At 43.4% G+C, this 19,109-nt stretch overlaps 1 protein-coding gene across 4 annotated transcripts in view; it reads right to left on the bottom strand.

Moving 5' to 3' along the window:
• Positions 1-19,109, bottom strand: part of SLC8A3 (solute carrier family 8 member A3) — a 170,471-nt gene that overhangs the window by 35,268 nt on the left and 116,094 nt on the right. For 3 of the 4 annotated variants that reach the window (XM_083746527.1, XM_083746528.1, XM_083746530.1), the window contains one exon: positions 2,639-2,745. The exons of the other annotated variant lie outside the window; for it this stretch is intronic. In XM_083746527.1, the coding sequence (XP_083602653.1) occupies positions 2,639-2,745 (107 nt within the window). The remainder of the gene's footprint in view (positions 1-2,638; positions 2,746-19,109) is intronic. 4 annotated transcript variants of the gene reach the window in all.

Below are 19,109 nucleotides of genomic sequence, written 5' to 3'. Positions count from 1 at the left end.
TTAAAGGCACAATGCAATCCAACCAGGTAAGCATGTCATTTTCATTCAAAAAAGAGACACTGGTAAGAATGCAGTTTAAATGACTTTTACAAAGTTCACTGACTTGATTCTTTCCCTTCCTAATGGTACATTATGTTAACACTAAGGCTGCAGCAGAAAAGGGCTAATGGTAACACTATGGTTGCTTTTATTCTGTCAAATGTGTCAAAAGGAAGAAAATTGATCATTTCCTACTTTCTCTTTCCCCCTGGAGATTGCCCTGTAATGTCCCTGGGGCTTTCTATTAGAGCTCTTAGGCCAATTCTAACACAATCCCTCCTAGTTACTTGTTCGGGAGAAGCAGATGTGAAAATTTCATTCCTTACATTTTGAAACCACACATAGGTAAGGTAAGTGACACAAAGTAGCTACCGTCTGAAACAGGCCTTTGTAATGTGAAGAATATCAGAAGCAACTCTGAGAGACAAATAAATAGCAGTCAAGACTTTTGTCAGACACCTATCTCAGGGCATTTCCACATATGAGGCTTAAATTGGCTCCTAACGCAAATGAAAAATCTACCCTGGCAGCGGCAGATACTCTCTTCTGAATTCTCTGCCAAATTAATACATGGCACAAAGAGGGAGAAAAGCTCAAATGTGTTTTTTAGGGTCGCATGTTTGAAACACTCTCAATTCCCACAGTACAGTCAGGTGCAGCAGACTGCCACCATTTTCTGGTAAAGTCTCTCTATGTGTATTGAAAAGGCCTTTAAGGAAGAAGGGATTTAGGTAGCTGTATATGTTGCCGCTGTTCCCACATCTACACATCTGCCTCCAGGGTGATGTTGACAGCCTCCAAGGCACTGCTCAGAAACAGTCCTGGTCACAAAGATGTCAGGTCAACATCAAAATAATTGTGTGAAGGAGGAGACCCTGAAGTTGGGCTCCTGAGTGGCTCAGTGGGGAAACAGATGTGGAACAACATTTAGGTGTTGCATCTAACCTTTTCTTAAAATGCAAAATGTTACACTGAGACTCTGCCTCTGTGTTAATCTGGAAAGAAGTCATGAGGGTAAAAGAAGTGCACTTGGAAATAGAAGCCAAATGGAACGAAGAGCAAGTGCATGGGGGGGGGTGTGACAGTGAGAGAGCACACACAGAGATATGGGTAGCCAAGGGAAAATCACTGTTCAGCTATGCTGCCATTGGGGGAATCATGCCAGATCATTTTCTCAGCCAGTCGTGGGGAGCAGGGTGGAGCAACCATCCAGACATTGCCATCCCTATGGCTTACGCTTGGGCAAGACAACAGCATGGTCAAGGCTGCATGGCAGGGCCAGCTTAAGACATGTTGAACTACAAAATGGCACCCCTGCCAGGCAAGTAGGGGTGACTAAGGATCTACACTGGGAACAAGGGTGGTGATAAACTCAACCTTATCTGATGGTTAAAGTGGGAATCAGAGGGGATGAGCAGGGGCCCGCTCTGAATTACACCAGGCAGGTGCAGAGCTCAAGAGACCCCAGAGGGCAGCCCTGGCCATTTCTTCTCTGTGGGTGGGAGGAGACCAGCAGTGGCTCTTACTCATAAAGAAGTTGCACTGGGGATTGGCTGCCGAGGAGGTGGCAGATCTGGCCTCCAAGGAGTGCAACAGCAAGATATACATTGTTTGGAAGCTAGATCTGCTGCCCCTGTGGATCCTGCTGCCTGAGGTGGTTGCCTCACCTTGCCTCTTGAGTGGGCTGGCCCTGATGCAAGGACACACAGGCAGGAGCCCTGGACTAGCTCTGCTTCCATCTTTGCACAGCCCCAACCACACCACTCCTGCTCTCAGCCTAATCAACCTTTGCATAATCACACTTCAACAGATGTAGAGAGGTTTTCATTTGGGTCTCTGGAACCAACGTGGAGTTGAAATAAAAGTGCAACCATTGGGTAGAATCTGTGGCCTTATTGGCAAGGAGAGTGGCATTGGCATAAGGTCAGGAGCGCACAAGAATGGCACAAAAGGATGTTGCACACAGTGAAATGTGGAAATATTGGACGTATGTAGCCTGAATTTCTATTTGTTCATGATATCAGCGCTGACTGCAATATTATCCATTATGCCCAAAATCCAGTAAGTAGAAATACCATTTTTTAAAAGGGCTAGACAAAACTGATTAGTGAAACTTTCCCTTTTGCAAAGAACTAAAACAGTTACTCTTGCAAAGCGGTGTGCTGACCATTGTGCATTGCAGACATTGGGGTGTTGCCTGGCATACCAAGAGCAAATGCTGTCTGTGAGGATAGCTTCATGGAAAGTGCTTCAAGAAATACACAGCTTTACTTCATGATGGAACACAGTGCTTCACAGCCTATTCTGCGGTGTCAGTGATGGAGCTGAAAACCCCAGTGTCTAGTTATTCCAAGAATGTGCGCTGACATTCACAAGCCACACACACCACAGGCATACACACTTCCCCACACCTAGAATGCATTGTCTCGCTAGCTCCCATCAGTACCATGTGACAGGTTGTGCATACACAGCAGTGTTAAGGATTGAGCAGTTGGAAAACAACAAGAGACTATAGAGAGTGAGAAAAGAGAGGCAAGGAGACGAGAAAAGAAAGAGGAAAGAAGAGTGTTAATGTTAGTTGGGAGAACCAGTACTACACCTTTCTGTAAACTCATATCCACCATGCGTGGGCCCATCAGCTCAATGAAGAAAGTCTTGTTTTTCTCATACTCCTCATCATCAATTACCTTGATGTGAATAGTTTTGCTGTGAATGGAAAAATAATAAGTGTCATAATGGGGAGAAGGGGCGGGGAGGCAAGCTGGGTCAAGAGAGGGAGAGAGAAGCCAAAGAGAGATTTTAGATGGTCAAAGCTTACTCACCCATTACGAATGGCAAAACACAGTAGAGATTTAAACCTTTTGCTGGGCAGCTAGCTAGTCTGGCAGAACATTGGCACCAGACGCTGGCCACACAGTGCTAAAATTTGTTCTTTTTGCAAAACCTACTCATATGCTAAGTCCTCTGTTTACATCTAAAACCTTGTTGTCATAGAATTCATATCAGAAGGCATTCGCACACCACTGTTTATACACAAGGGTTAACTTATGCAACTCAAACTGGACATTTAAGATGCATTGTTAACTCTGAGTTAAAAAATTAAATAGCATATCGCAAATGGAAAGGTAATTTTTAATAACCCACTACATTTTTAAAATGGAATATTTCAGAAATTTATTACACAATTCACTTGGCTAGAAATGAAAACATTTTATTTTGCATCAAGGTTACAAAACACTATTCATTTTAACACTTTTTAAATTTTGTTCTGTTTTTTAAAACCAAGTAAGCAAAGATTCTGAAAATATTATAAGATCGGGGCATTCCACACCAAAGTTTGTTTGTATAAAAGTGTCAGTATAAGAAAAGTGTCAGTGGGAAAAAAATGTTAGAACTCTATTAACGCTAAAAATCTGCAAGAAATCATACCTGTTCCTTGGCATATAGATCCTCATTGTTGGTTTTTAAACTATGGTATACTTTTGATTTTTCTTTATTTTAAAAGCAAACACTAATACTCCTGTAAAGTGCATGTTGTGTTAAGACAGTAATGGCAGACAGTGTTACTTCATTAACTAGATCTGTTGAATGTGGCTCAGGGCCAAACTAGACATGCCATTAACTGCGTGAATGCAATTGATGTGCACATTCCTCATAATGTAAAATAGCAATTACAGGAAAACCAGAGCAGTCTCAGAACCATGGGGTGGGTGGGGAATTTTTTAACTCTTTCTCTCTTTGCAGCAAAAACCAGTCCCCCAAAGCACTTCATTGCCTGCATTGGTTCGCTCTCTCCCAGTTCTCTGTGTGGGCTAATGAATGTCTAAAATGATGAAGGCAAGCTATTTATTTTGACATTAATAAAGTAAAAGTAAATAATGGTAGATTTCCTCCTACCTCCATGCCCTCTTCAAATCTCCTCCAGATACTTGGGGGAATCACAGAACAAATTAAGGGGAGGGTATGCAAGGGGGAAATGATCTATCATGCAAGCAACCACCATTATTTTCAAATATTAAAGGCACACTATTGCATGTCAGCCATCCCTTGCTCTGTTGCTACTTCTATTTTCAGGCTTGTTTTGCAAATAACCAAAGACCCTAGTACTTCCCATCTTGAAACAGTTCCAAAACTTATCCTGAGGACTTCTAAAAGAACTGCTTTCCTAACTTGCAACAGCAAACCTTAAGCAAATTATTATGATGGTAACAAGACAGCGCTTCACTGGGGAACTGAGGAAGGAAAGAACCTGGCTGCAAAATATGAAAATAAATCACCACTAAGGAAGTAGGAAAAGTGGGGGGAAGGGGACACAAAACTGCTTTCATCTGGGTAGAACCAAAATATTCAGAAGTTAAACATTAAAGTCCAACATAAAGGTAACAATTTGCTTCAGGAAAGTTAGTAAAATCTCTGTGGAAATGCTACCAAGAGCCTTTGAATTCCTTCTTCAGGGGCAGAGGCTCATCCATCAAGCTCTAAATCAGTCTCCCCCAGTCTGGTACCTTCCAGATGTTTTGAACTAGAACTACCATCAGTCACAGACAGCACTGCTGGGGAAAACACTGCTGTGTTTTAAACTGTTTGAAAAACAACTATTTGAATTGGATAACAAACCCGGGAAATGGATGGTTTCCTCCTTGTTGCAAACAAAAAAAGGTCCTGTCACCTTATTTAGTCATTAATGACCCCAAGATTTTCTCATCCTGTATGTTATGTTGAATTTGCAAACACTCAATGTGAAGCAGAAGGTGCCTTACATATAAACAGTGCTTTTTTTCTTATTCTTTTTCTAAAAAAAGTTGAGAGGTACTCTCATTTTCCTCCTCATATTGAAATACTGCCCCTCACTGAGGCCAAACTTAGATTCACAAAATGTTTAGGGGTATACATACCCATGCATACCCCCAGAAAAAAGCACTGCATATCTATCTATCTATCTATCTATCTATCTATCTATCTATCATCTATCTATCTATCTATCTATCTATCATCAATCTATCTATCTATCTAAACTATCTATCATCTATCTATCATCTATCTATCTATCTATCATCTATCTATCTATCTATCTATCTATCTATCTATCTATCTATCATCTATCATCTATCTATCTATCTATCTATCTATCATCTATATCTATCTATCTATCTATCTATCTATCTATCTATCTATCTATCTATCATCTATCTATCATCTATCTATCTATCTATCTATCATCTATCTATCATCTATCTATATCTCTATCTATATCTGTCATCTGTCATCTATCATCTATCTATCTATCTATCTATCTATCTATCTATCTATCATCTATCTATATCTATCTATCTATCTATCTATATCTATCTATCTATCTATCTATCTATCATCTATCTATATCTCTATCTATATCTGTCATCTGTCATCTATCATCTATCTATCATCTATCTATCTATCATCTATCTATCTATCTATCTATCTATCTATCTATCTATCTATCTATCTATCTATCTATCTATCTATCTATCATCTATCTCTATCTATCTATCTATCTATCTATCTATCTATCTATCTATCATCTACCTACCTACCTACCTACCTACCTACCTATCATCTATCTGTGGCATGCTGCCAGCTAGTAAACAGATGAATAGTGCTGTCTTGGAATCTACCTTAGGGCTGAAATTTATCCCTTGAGAAACTCCCACTTTCAAAATAAATTTCATTGAGACTAGAATACATCAATAAGAATATGCCACCTTAAATATTACTGAACTCCAACTTCCTGCATCAGGACCCCTTTACCCGACTCATGTGGGAAACAGGAATGCTCTAATTTCCTCATTTACAAAGCACAGTGTACAGTGTTGGAGCTTGACAGATAAGCAAAAGCCTGGTCTCTGCCTCAAGGAGCTTCAAGTTGGAATTGAGATGGGGGTGGTTTACGTGAGGCAAGGGTAACAAGGAATAAATGCAAGCGAATGTTATGAAATGTTTTCCTCCCACAATACTGGTTGTGAATCCAAAACAGAGGTAAGATAATCAACTCTGTTTAAGCGATATTTCATTGCATCTTTCATATTTTTGTTGGGTTACTGCGATCAAATACAATGAGCTGAAGACCTGATCCAAGATAATCAGAAGAAGAATAAAAACAAAAAAGATGGTGGCTTCATGTGTTCAGATTTACAAGAGACTGTTGCAATTATCAAGAAAAACAAAATTGAATGTGTGAAGATTTATCACTTGGTGGCAGCTTCAGTAGTCTATTATATTGAGTAACTGGTAAAAAAAAAATACTAATCTAAATGCTAGCAATCACCAACTTGCAGCAGAAGATAAAGTACCGAATGAAAAACAGCCCACTCTTTCCACTAATTTATTGACCTTCCTGTGTAACAGATGAATAAACAGTATAGAAAGGTTGGATTCCTACCCTCCCCCATCACCTTCTAATACCAAACTTGGGTGGTGAGTGCTGAGACAAAACAGGACCACCGAGGAACAAGAGGAAAAGTATCAGGATGATGGGGATAACTTAAGGATGTGTGAATAGTTTCTGTTTCTCTCAGTTTGTCATTTATCCAGTCTTAAGTTCCTTTCACCATACTTCCATATCAGTTTGCAACTTAAAAAAAAAGTCCTCGTAAAAATTTCTCCTAATAAACATATTTTTCTATGCAATTTCTCGTGCATGCTTTACTTGAGATTCCTGTATTGCAGGGGATTGGACTAAATGACCCTCGTGGTGTCTTCTAACCCTACAATTCTATGATTCTATACTTCTCCTCAGCACTTATAGTCAGAACTATTCAGTGCAAAGCGTGACCTGCAACAAAACACTGCAGCATATTCTTATCTCCTAATAGAAGTATTCCTTTTCAGGGTTCCAGTCAGCCATGCCCTCCTCCAACATGCCATTCTGTTCCTCACCACCAACTTTCCACTCTTCTTTTCCAGTTGATCTAGACTACTGAGTCATTTCAGTGTTTTTACCTGTTTCTTTAATGTACCGTATTTTTCCGTCTGTAAGACGCCCCCATGTATAAGATGCCCTATTTGGGGGGGACTTAGATTTAAGAAAATGGGAGAGATGTATCTGTGTATAAGACGCCCCCTAATTTTTGACATTATTTTTTAGGGCAAAAACCTAGTCTTATACACGGAAAAATACGGTACTTCTGCAAACCTGGGTTTTTCCCCCAAGGGATGGAAGAGAAATTCAGTTCAGTTCATATTCAAAGGCAAGTCTAACTAATTTACACTTCCCAAAACAGCATGCCATCCATTGAAATGTGCCCTTCTCCGAATTTTGCAAAGCAGTTGATAAGCCATGTAATGTGTACAAAAAGGCATATGGTAGGGCAAACTGTTCATAAGACGAACATCTTATTGAAAAAGAACATAGAAAATGGCATTGCTGTCAGAGCTGCCCGAGGTCCCAGCTCACAAAGGACCAACGCCAGTTCTTGTTATATACAAAAGTCTTTATTGAAGTTCAGTTTCGATTTCAAAGCCGCGGCGCGCAGCTCTACGTCTTGAACTCTAGACCGCTGAAGCTCCGTCTGAATCTCCTCCCCCCAGACACCAGTTTAAGACTCTAGCCCTGCTCCACCTCTTCCTCTGCTCTTTCCTCCTCTGGGTCCGCCTGTCCGCTGGGGCTTTGCCTTTTCTGGACTCTTCTGACGCTGAGTCCCCTGAGTCTTCCCCCTGCCTCCGGCGGGCTTTAGGACCTGGTTCCCAATCCGGGTTTTCTGCTGTCCCGCGCGCCTGTACATTCGAACTTGGCGCCCGCGCCCAGCCGGCAACCTTCCTCCTGACCGTTACACTGCTCCTGTCACTGCTTCCCCCTTCGGGGGGGCTAGCTGGGCCTGACCTCCCCTCCGTTCCCTCACTCTCCAACAGAGGTGTGGTCAGCCCTGACTCATCTTCTCTCCCTGCTGGAGGAGACGCTGGCCCTGATACATGGGACTCTTCCCCCCCACTACGCTCTGGTGGGGGAGCTGGCCCTGATCTCCCGCTGCTGCTTTGGGAGTCCCCGCTGGCCCCTTACTTCTGGTGCGTCCCCCCTGGGACCCCCCTTGCCCTGACCATCGGCGCCCCCTTCTGGGAATCTTCTGATTCGCTGGAGAAGCTCATGGAATCTCTCGGGCCACTGTCATACTCCCCTATGCTGCCCTCAGATTCTTCCCCTTCGCTCTCCATTTCCTCTCTCCCCTGTGCCTCTGCTCCTGAGCCCCTGACAATTGCATTGTTGAAAATGGTTGTGCAAAAATGTGTATAATTGGGAGAAATTTGCACCAACATCTCCGTGAATTTTCCTAAAGAATTATAATTTTAAAAATTAAATAATTAGCAAACTGATGTGGAGATATAGAGACCTGAACCTAAGAATAGAAAAATTAGAAGCTCAGAAAAAACCAGAATGGACAAATCCGCCAATCCTTAGGAGTGATTAGTCACAATAACCAAATACAGTCTCTGCATACATACAGGGCAACATGCGTCTGGATGCTGGGAGAAAACAGCATACCCAAAGACATCTGGTTGGCAACTCTTGGAAATACTGGACTAGATGGACCTTAGTCTGACCCAGCAGGACAGTTCTTATACTATTATGAATCCTGCTAACAAGTTGGAGTCAACAGCTCTGATTGCAGTTGCTCAGGGGGTTTTTTTGGTGCCTAGCCTTCAATCGCAATGGTATTGTTTCATGTTAAAAGGAAAAGCAAATGAAAAAGAAACCGGTGGTACCTAATTTGATTTAAAAAAACACCACATTGCTACCTTAGACCATGGTCACCCATGCCTGGCCCTTCCCAAAGAGCAGCGTACGGAGATGGAGAGCCAGAAAGAGAGACAACGTTATGTGAAGATGTCATGTTAATATAAAAGGTGTGACAAGCAGGCACCAAAAAAAATAAGAGAACAACAGAGAAGAGGCTCTGTGACACTCTGCCATGAGAATGTCGTGACAATCTTTTGAAATTAATTGAGCTGGACTCTAGCAGAGGATAAATTTTCAACCTAGGTTTGACAGCTGCATTCTCCTGAATGAAAAGCGAGAGATCTAAAGAGCACTTGGATCAGCTGAGCGGCTTTCACTCACAAACACTGAATTCCAGCTGCCTCTCAGGTGGGCACTTTGTGTAATGTTCTCTGTCTTCCCCACACCCCACCTGACAGTTGTGTACCAGAAATGGTGTCCCCCAGCAACTGGGTACTTCTAAAGCGGCAAATACACTAGCATGGCAGTCAAAAGCATTGCAAAGCCACACTGGGACCTCACTGAGATAAAGTTTCAGGAGTCACTGATTGCTCTCCTTTCTCTGCATCCAGGCAGCTGGGGCACTAATATGTGCAAACAGAAATACATCTGAAGAAGAGCATCAACTTGTGTGTTCTTCTGGTCATCAGTGGTAGCTTTTTAATCAATCCTTTGTGGAAAACAACAGAAAAACTGAGTGTAGTGGCTTTGTTCCTCACGGAGAGCTGCATCTAAAGCTGCACTAGGAGAGGAATTACATATGTAATAATTCCACAACCAGGCCATCCAGCAGGGTCTAGAACTTCCAACATGGCTGCATGATTGGGGAAAACTGTGGGCAGGACAGTAGGAAAGATTTTGGAGAACTGAAGAGGCTGCCCGCTGCTCTACACAGAGCTTCACTGGAAATGCACTGGTACATGTTCTTCATCCACATAGGCAGGAAGTGTTGGGGAGAAAAAGAGGAGATACTTATCCTGAAAGGTCTAGTGTTAAAGACCCCAGCGAATAAACAGATACATAAAATAACACAACGAAAAGTGTGATGTTTTGCTTTTGTGTTTTTGTCAACAGAGTTGCTGGCTATTTAGCAAAGAGCTTGAGATCCAGAAAAGTGTGCCAAGAAAGACAAATTTGGCACCACCACAGTACACTAAATACCAAATTATTTGCTTGCTTCAAATACAGAAGATGCACCTGTTTCACATGCTCAGGAGTTGGAAAGTGTGTCCTCTTGCCCCAATCTGCCCCTCCCGGACGAATTACAACACATGATCCATATTTGGCACGTGCCTCCACGTTCTATAGCACAACTTGCCTGATGATCTCTCAATGAGCATCTGCCTTCCTTATCTTGCTGTAGGCCTAGAGTTGGCCACCATATCCAATTCGGTTAGCACCTTGTGCATTTTCTTTTCTCTGAGGCATCCTAAACTTTTTACTTGTGGCCCAATCTGACCGAGTTTAGCTTTGCTTAGGATCCTTTCAAACCTTTCCAAAGCCATTGTGCAACTTTATCAATAAAGACTCTCCTCCCTGGAAGAGAGGGGAGTGATTGTGGGTGGGAGCTCGAGCACCGCCCCTAGCAGGGGGCGTTAGCCCCCTGCCTCCACCTCTCCTGGCTGGCGCCCACGCCCCTCGGCAGGCACCCAACCAGGTGCCTCCAAGGGGGCGTGCTCAGCAGCCTTTTGCTGCAGCGCCAGCCTCTCCCCGGCCTCATTCTTCGCCGTCGTCTCATCGTGAGTCAATTTTTGGGTATTCCGTTAAAGGAATCTAGCGGTCGTGTGTTCTGTCCGATGCCTGCTTGGCAGGAGGCCATGGCACGACGCTCGGTGACATCAGGGGTGAGCCTATAGTTGGATTAGCATCAACAGGCTCCACCTACTGGTGAATAAACCCACTTGTTTTAGAGATCCAATGCCTAAGCCAATACCTTTTCACTGCTGTAATCAATAAAGTTGTGGCCTTTCCTTGCCCATTAACCTTATATCACGTGTCCTTGTGTATTCATTTCACATTGCGGGGGTCGGGTCCTCGAACCACAATGTTTGTTTCTAGCAGCATCCTAGTTACAGGCCAAGAAGGCTCAGGAAGCCACTAACGGTTCTTGAACCTCCATTTGGGAATCAGTACTACTGTGTGTTAAGCTAGGGGGGAAACGGTGGACAAAGCATTGTTTTGGTTTAGTAGTAATTGGGTTTCAGTGGGAGGGCTGGGAGCTGATTTTAAAGAGTTTTCTATTTATACTCATAAACTTGATAAGTCTTACTGGCAAGTGCAATGAGTCCATTTCACAACCCCACAGGAGGCAATTATTTGTCTGGGCTCATTCCTCACATTATTAGTCCTACGTTCAGCTCCAGCACCAAAGGGGTATCAAGATGGTAGCCTCAAGGCTCTTCCCTGCCAGGAGTACACACACACCTGCCATTGTTTTAATTGGAGAGATGCCAGAAACCGCCAGTTCTTTGTGTCTTATCAGTCTCCCTCCCTCCCGATGGTCTCCAGGTTCCCTTGGCTCTCCTACTTTGTCTTTCCTCCTTTGAGTCTAACACAAAATGTTTCCAAAAACACTGAGGGGCCTGACCCCATAAGTCTGTGGCAATCAGTGAGGGTGTCTACTTCTCTGTATGCTTCTAACCAGTGTTCCTCCCCAAATTTCTCTGTCATTGTAGAAGGTCTTGCTAACTCCTTAGTTCCTTGGGCAGGGATAATATGTTTTGCACAGCAAAGTGACCCAGGCTTGATCCTTGGCATTTCTAGGAAGCATTGCAAATGTCACCTGTCTGAAACTCTGGAGAGTTACTGCCAGTCAGGTTACTACTGAGCTAGGTGGTACAATGGTGTGGCTCAGTGCAAGGCAGATCCTTGTGTTTCACACTTGACTAATGATGACCAACTAACTGTTAATTTTTCTTTCACTTCCTTACCAGAATCTTGTGGTCCTACCACTTCTTTCTCTTTAAGATCTCCTGAAATTACCCTTTCTGTTCTGCATTTACTGTTAAATCTGTGCTCAGATCATTTTTCACCTGAAGACACCTTCGTGCTAGTATTCCCTCCTCTGTATTCTCTTTCCCCTTCCCATTTCTCAGGTCAATTCATAATGCCCTTTCCTCAATCTTTCTTGTAAACCACTTGTAAAGCAAAACCTTCTTTTCCAAGTCCTGCGACCACAACATCTCTCTTCTTCATGACTGCATCATTCCTGAGCTGTAGAGAATTCTTAAGAGAGCCTTGTCTTGGAACAGGAACATAACAGGACCCTTTAACCCTTATGAATCAGCCACCCCTGCTCTCCCCTCTTGACCTCCCCCCCAGCAACCACTATTCAGCCTCAGATCCTGGAAGTAGCATACAGTTATAAGAAGAACATAAGAAGAACCTGCTGGAACAGGCCACTGACCCATTTGGTTCAACGTCCTGTTCTCACAGTGGTCAACCAGATGCCTGTGGCAAGCAGGACTCAAGCATATAAGACTCTTCTCCCCTCTTGTGGCCTCCAGCAACTGACATTCAGAAATATGACCACCTCTGGCTGCAGAGGCAGAGGACTTACTAGCTGCTACTAAGCACAGGTGGCGCTGTGGGTTAAACCACAGAGCATAGGACTTGCCGATCAGAAAGTCAGTGGTTCAAATCCCCACGATGGGGTGAGCTCCCGTTGCTCAGTCCCTGCTCCTGCCAACCTAGCAGTTCGAAAACATGTCAAAGTCCAAGTAGATAAATAGGTACCGCTCTGGCAGGAAGGTAAACGGATCACCAGAAGTGGCTTAGTCATGCTGGCCACATGACCCGGAAGCTGTACGCCGGCTCCCTTGGCCAGTAAAGTGAGATGAGCGCCGCAACCCCAGAGTTGTCCGTGACTGGACCTAACGGTCAGGGGTCCCTTTACCTTTACTAACCAGTAGTAACTGAGTACCTTAACCTCCATTGTTTAATTCCTTTTTTAGGCTGTCCAAGTTGGAACTCTTGTTCCACAGTTTTAACTATATGCTATGGGAAGAAGCGCTTTCATTTGTCTGCCCCGAATCTCCCACTATTCAGCGTCACTGAATGATCCCGGGATAAACCCACCCAGACCTCAGAGGGCACCACAGAATGTTTTGACCTTACGGTTAATCCACCTTTGTTTGTTTTCTGTGCAATTTCTCCTGCTTTGAGCTACAACATCCAACCTCCTTATTTCATGCACAGTTCCCGCCACTACTTCACTCTCAGTGGGCAGAAAGAGAAAGAAGTATTGACACAAAAAGCAATTTCCTTTTGTGTATTCCCCTTGTACTCTCAAGCTAATTAGTAAATTGGCCAGTGTTTCAATTAGAGCTATTGGGAAATGCTTTCGTGCTTGATGCATGGTAATTAATGGGACATGGTCAAGACCAAGCCATACATATAAAATAAAGATCTTTGCTTCTGTTAAAATATTAATAGTGAAAGATTTGTAATGACTTTAATGTATTATTCACCAGTAGTATAGCTGCTGTAATTTTTGTCAGCCTCTTGGGGTGGGAGAAACTGCAGCTCATCGTGAACCTTGCTCTCCAGTTTAAGATGCTAGAAGCCAAAGAACTAGAGGGGTTTGGTAGAAGTTACCCTTAGGAATACAGCATCCTATTGTAAGTTGCCACCCTGTATGCTCCCAAGGACACCTGCTCAAAATCCACCTTTTTTTGAAGCCTTTGGCTCAGCCCCCTGCCTCTCATGCCCTATTGCAGCTTGAGCACACACACCTTAAGATCACAAGAAGATTCCTCCTGGATCAGGCCGGTAAGGTAAAAGGTAAAGCACCCCTGGACAGTTACATCCAGTCAAAGGTGACTATGGGGTTGCGGTGCTCATCTCAATTTCAAGCCGAGGGAGCCAGCGTTTGTCCACAGACAGCTTTCCAGGTCATGTGGCCAGCATGACTAAACCACTTCTGGTGCAATGGAACACCGTGGCGGAAAACAGAGCGCACAGAAATGCCGTTTACCTTCCCACCATAGTGGTACCTATTTATCTACTTGCACTGGTGTGCTTTTGAACTGCTAGGTTGGCAGGAGCTGGGACAGAGCAACAGGAGCTCACTCCATCGCGGGGATTCGAACCGCCGACCTTCCAATCAGCAAGCCCAAGAGGCTCAGTGGCTTAGACCACAGCACCACCCGTGTCTCTATCAGGCCAGCAGCCCACCTAGTCTAGCATCCTGCTCTCGCTGTGGCCAGACGGAAGTCCAAAAGCAGGACCTAAGAGCACTCTCATCTCCTGTATGTTCCAAAAAACTGACATTCAGAAGCAATAGAACCTCTGGTTGTGAAGGCAGAGTACTGCCATGGAAGCTAGTAGTCACCAAGAGCCTTATCCTCTGTGAATTTCTCTAATCTTCTCTTAAAACCATCCAAGTTGGTGCCTTACACAACCTTCAGCCTTCATCTTTTGCTGTTCATCTCTGACACAACTTCTCTCTCCTTCCTCTGCTGTTTCCACTGCTGTACTGTACAAATGTCACACTGTACTGTATTCTCCTTAGGGCAGGAATAGTGAATACTCACATCGAGGATGTGAACAGGAAGGGACTTATGGGTGGCTTCAGTACAGTCATATCGACCACAATAGTTAGTTTTTAACTGATTTTATCTCTATGGTATTTGTTACGCCTACTGTATACCAGCTAGAGACAACTATAAATTAAGCAGACTAGAAAATGTCATCATCATCATCATCATCATCATCATATTGTTAACATTTACTAGCATTTACCCACTGTCCTGTTAAATAATTATTTACTCAAGTCTGGCTACTGATTTAAATTCCTTCTTCCTGTTCACACTTGCTGGGACATGAGCCAGTCCTTTGCCAAAGCTGCCCATGCCCTATATAATCATCATCATCATCATCATCATCGGAAAGGGTTATAACTTATAGTGCTAGAGCACACACTTTTCATGCAATGCTCCTGGGTTTAATCTCTGGCATCTCCAGCTGGGGCTGGAACAGATTCCTTTCTGAAACCCTAGAGAGCCTCTGCTAGTCACTCTCGACTAGGCCTCCTCAACCTGGTGTCTTCCAGATGTTGTTGGATCACAACTCCCATCATCCCTGACTACTGCCCTGGTCATGGGAGTTGTAGTCCAACAACTTCTGGAGGCCACCAGGTTGGGAAGGGTGCTGTAGACAACACTGTGCTGGATGGACTAGTCTCCTGACTTGAAAGAAAGCAGCCTCCTAGGTTTAATATTTACCTTGTTATCCCTTTCCTCCCTCGCCTTGTCTTGCAGCTACCTCTCTGCAAAAGTTTAGACATAAGGTCCTGGAGCAGACACCTGCCTATGCTGTAAAGCACAATGAATAGTGATGGCACTAAATAAATATTAATAACAAGGACACAGTAGCGGTAATTAGGACAAGGACATCAGTGTATAATGTACAGGCAGATCCCCAAGTAAATATTCCTAAGCAAATACTGTGCAACCACTGTGTAAATGATAACTGTAAACCCCAGACAAGCATTTACTCATGTCACATATGAAACTTAATAAAAGCTAACGTGTGCCTTAATATAAAGGTAACTTCCTTTCTTGCACTCAGTGTTATTTTTCTAGAAAAAGAGGTGCTGGAATTTAGCATGAATGCCTCCCTTGTTCTCTTATAATGGCAATGGTGCCCACCTGAGAGATGTCAGAATCGAGTTCAGGTGAGTTCTGGCTGAAAAAAAGCCCTGCTTGCACCCCTACACATTCAGGAATGACAAGTCATTCCTTTACCACAAGGCACAACTGTCCTGAATATGAAACGTAGCTAAAGCTGAAAGCATAGCCAACATGATTCCCTCCAGATGTTCTTCAACTACATCTCCCATCATCCCTGACCACTGAGCATGCTGGTTGGAGCTGATGGAAGTTGTTCAGCAACATCTGGGGCTGTCCCTGCATTAAACTAATACAGGGACCCACTGAATGCTCTTGGAGCTCTTGCTACTGCAGAGCCACTAAAGAGGGTGTGACTCTGATTCATAACATGGGTGGATAGCTGTCAACTTTTCCCTTTTCTTGTGAGGAATCCTAATCGGAATAAGGAAATTTCCCTTTAAAAAAGGGAAACATTGACAACTTTGGGGTGGAAGCCTCCTGGGAGCCCAAAGTATATAGGGAATTAAGTACCATAGACACATTCTTTAAGGACGTTAAGCAAAGTACTTCATTTGGGCTAACTTCTGTTAAAGTCAGTAAGTGGACCTCTCATTTTCTCCAAGTATGCTATCATGATTTGCCATTTATGAAAATCCAGAGGGGGCATAGGAGCGAAAGCATCAGAGCATTCTTTTGCATTCACTTTGCACTCATGCCAGTGATTAATTGAGAAAGGAGGCCAAACGGGATCAGAGGCTCTTGATGTAACTACATATGCAATTTAACAGATGGCAATTAGCAAATTAAGTAACAAGGAGAATATTGCACAAAGAGTCTCCATTTCAACTTATTTTGCCCCCTCGTTTTCCTTCCCTTCCACCCTGCCTTTCTAAATTCAAAGGCTGTTTTGTTTTTCATTTTTAGCCCAGTGAAATCTTTATTGCTGTTAGACTTTATTTCAGTTTCCGTTTAAAAAGAGAACTCCTGTTTAGCCTTTTTGGAATATATTACTGTATTTTACGGGATGTGAAATCCTGTGCTTATCCCAGGAACAAAGACTCCTTAGCATGCTCAGTCCATGTTTCCACACACTGATCATCCTCTCCTCCTGGCATCAGGAGGACATTTGCTTCCTGAGGTGCAGCAGCAAATGATGCCAACCCCTCTCCAAAGTCCAGGGACATAATAATCAAGGCCAGTGAAGTTATTTTGGCAACTGCGACAGGAAATCCCCAGTCTCCTCTCCTGCTCTCTGGCAGTAAAAATACAAAAACGATAAATTAAGTAACTATCAATTTTCTGTTTTTTCATGACATCCCAAATCAGCTGCCTAAAGTGGTAACCTCAGTCATGTAGGGCCGGCCCTGCCTGAAACATTTGAAAGATAGAACAGAGTACATGAAATACCTAATTTTTCATTTAAATTACATGAAAATACTGCTAATGAGTCAATTAAAAAACAATGTCACCCCTATCCTTCATGCAAGAAGTCATCATTTACCATTCTGGCCTCTATTTTGTCACATGCAGCACTCTTTCTGTTCTGCTGTAGTTCGCCTTCCACTAAAAACCACACTATTCATCTCACTGTATGCTATGGAAAAATTACATAACTTATATAATTAGTTATGTAAATTACACGTATCATGGTGTCATTGCATTGTTCATTTCAATGCAAAGGAAACACAACTGTGAATACCAATTTTGTATTCGCTGGATTATTTTCCGTTCTAGACATGTGACTAATGAGCAAACATTGGAAATTTCCACTATTTTTGTGTTTGTGTGTGCAGTATGTTAGGCTGAGAAAGCTGACTGTAGCAGATGTTGCTGGACTACGGTTTCCATCTTCCCTGACAACTGGCTCTATTGGCTGGGCCTGATGGGAGTTGGAACCCAGCAAAATCCAGAGGGCTGCAGATTCACTACCACTGGTCTACGGTGACTGGGTTTGCTCCATGACTCAACCCAGCTTCCCTTAATTCACTCTGGCAATGATGACGACAACTACACATCACTCAGGCTGTGCTAGGACATAACAGAAATCACATGTGTCAGAAACACTTGCCATAACAGGCACAGCAAGTGAAATTGTGGGCCACATTCTGGGAACAAGTTTGTCCCTCAGTCCCAGGTATCCACAGTCTCTCACACTAGCTCACAAAGGATCAAGGGCCCCTGTCCCTCTGGCAAAGAGCAGTCCCAGCAGCCTCCAGCAGGCCTTCTTGTGCCTCAGTTTGGAGAATGGAAGCAGCAGAAGGAGTTTCTCCTGTTTTTTCTTCCCTTCCCCAAAATGCATCAGAAGCAAGAGGGAACATCATAACATTTTCTCAAGTCTTCTGTATTGGAAAGAGTATAAAAGGGAGAGGTTGGGGATTGATCTCTGGTTTTTTTGTACACGCAAAACCCAAAAGTCGGGCCCCCAAGGAGTATATATCCTAGTTTTTGACAATGAGAAGATAACAGGGCAACAGAAAGGAGTGGAGGGGAGTGAAAGACACAGGTAGCAGGTGGTGTAAGCACTGCAAAATCTTAAACTGAATAAATTTAAGAAAGGTAGTAGACTTCTTGGCAATATCCGTCATGTATTTTAATTTTTTGCTCTAATTCTGCTCCACCTACTTTAAGAACAAAATCTTGTGTCAAACCCCATCATGGATTTATAGCCTGATGAAATAATAATAATAATAATAATAATAAATTTTATTTATATCCCGCCCTCCCCAGCCGAAGCCGGGCTCAGGGCGGCTAACAATAATCAAATAATCAAACAATCAAATAATCACACATTCAAAATATTCATTATAAAAATTAATTAAAATCAAATTAATGGCAACCAATTAAGTAATATTCTGTGCAGGTTGCCAGAGGAGGGAGTCAGGCTGCGCCCTGACCAAAGGCCTGGTGGAACAACTCTGTCTTGCAGGCCCTGCGGAAAGATGTCAGGTCCCGCAGGGCCCTAGTCTCTTGTGACAGAGCGTTCCACCAGATTGGAGCTGCAGCCGAGAAGGCCCTGGCTCTAGTTGAGGCCAGCCTAACCTCTCTGAGGCCTGGGACCTTGAGGATGTTATTATTTGCAGACCGTAGGTTTCTCTGTGGGGCATACCAGGAGAGGCGGTCCCGTAGGTACGAGGGTCCTAGGCCGTATAGGGCTTTAAAGGTTAAAACCAGCACCTTAAACCTGATCCTGTACTCCACCGGGAGCCAGTGCAGCTGGTATAATCAACGGTCTTTGGTTCTCTTGAAAAACATGGACTCTTGAAGTGTAGTAGGGATCCTTTTGAAGTCTAGAGGTAGGACTGAAAGGTTTTTGGATGCCTTCCTGCACAAGTGCTGAAAAGGAAGGCAAATGAGCTCAGGGTCCCCAGACCACTCCCTTTCTCCTCTCCACTGAATGTACTGCCCTGCCCTGCCATGAGGTGTCCAGAACTTCAAACTGCCTCCCTTGGTTTAAGGCTTTTAGCTGAAGGAAGGGAGATCTGGAAGCTATATATAGAGACTCTCTCTTTTTTTTTTTTTTGGTTATCCTTCAGCAGCAGATTGTTGTTGCTATGGAGATGGTGGCAAAGATGGGATTGTTCAAAGAAGTCAGAAAGAAGGTTCTGTGAGAGGATCTCTGTGCAACACGGAACAGTTGTCAGCTTTGAAGGCTTAAGCATCCTTTGTGTCACAGAACCCATATCTATCTGTCTATCTATCAAAGCACTGAT

This window comes from Podarcis gaigeae (genome assembly GCF_964106915.1).
Source record: "Podarcis gaigeae genome assembly, chromosome: 1".
NCBI lineage: Eukaryota > Metazoa > Chordata > Lepidosauria > Squamata > Lacertidae > Podarcis > Podarcis gaigeae.
Note: the sequence above shows the minus strand (reverse complement) of the source record. Positions and strands in the feature narration are given on the sequence as shown.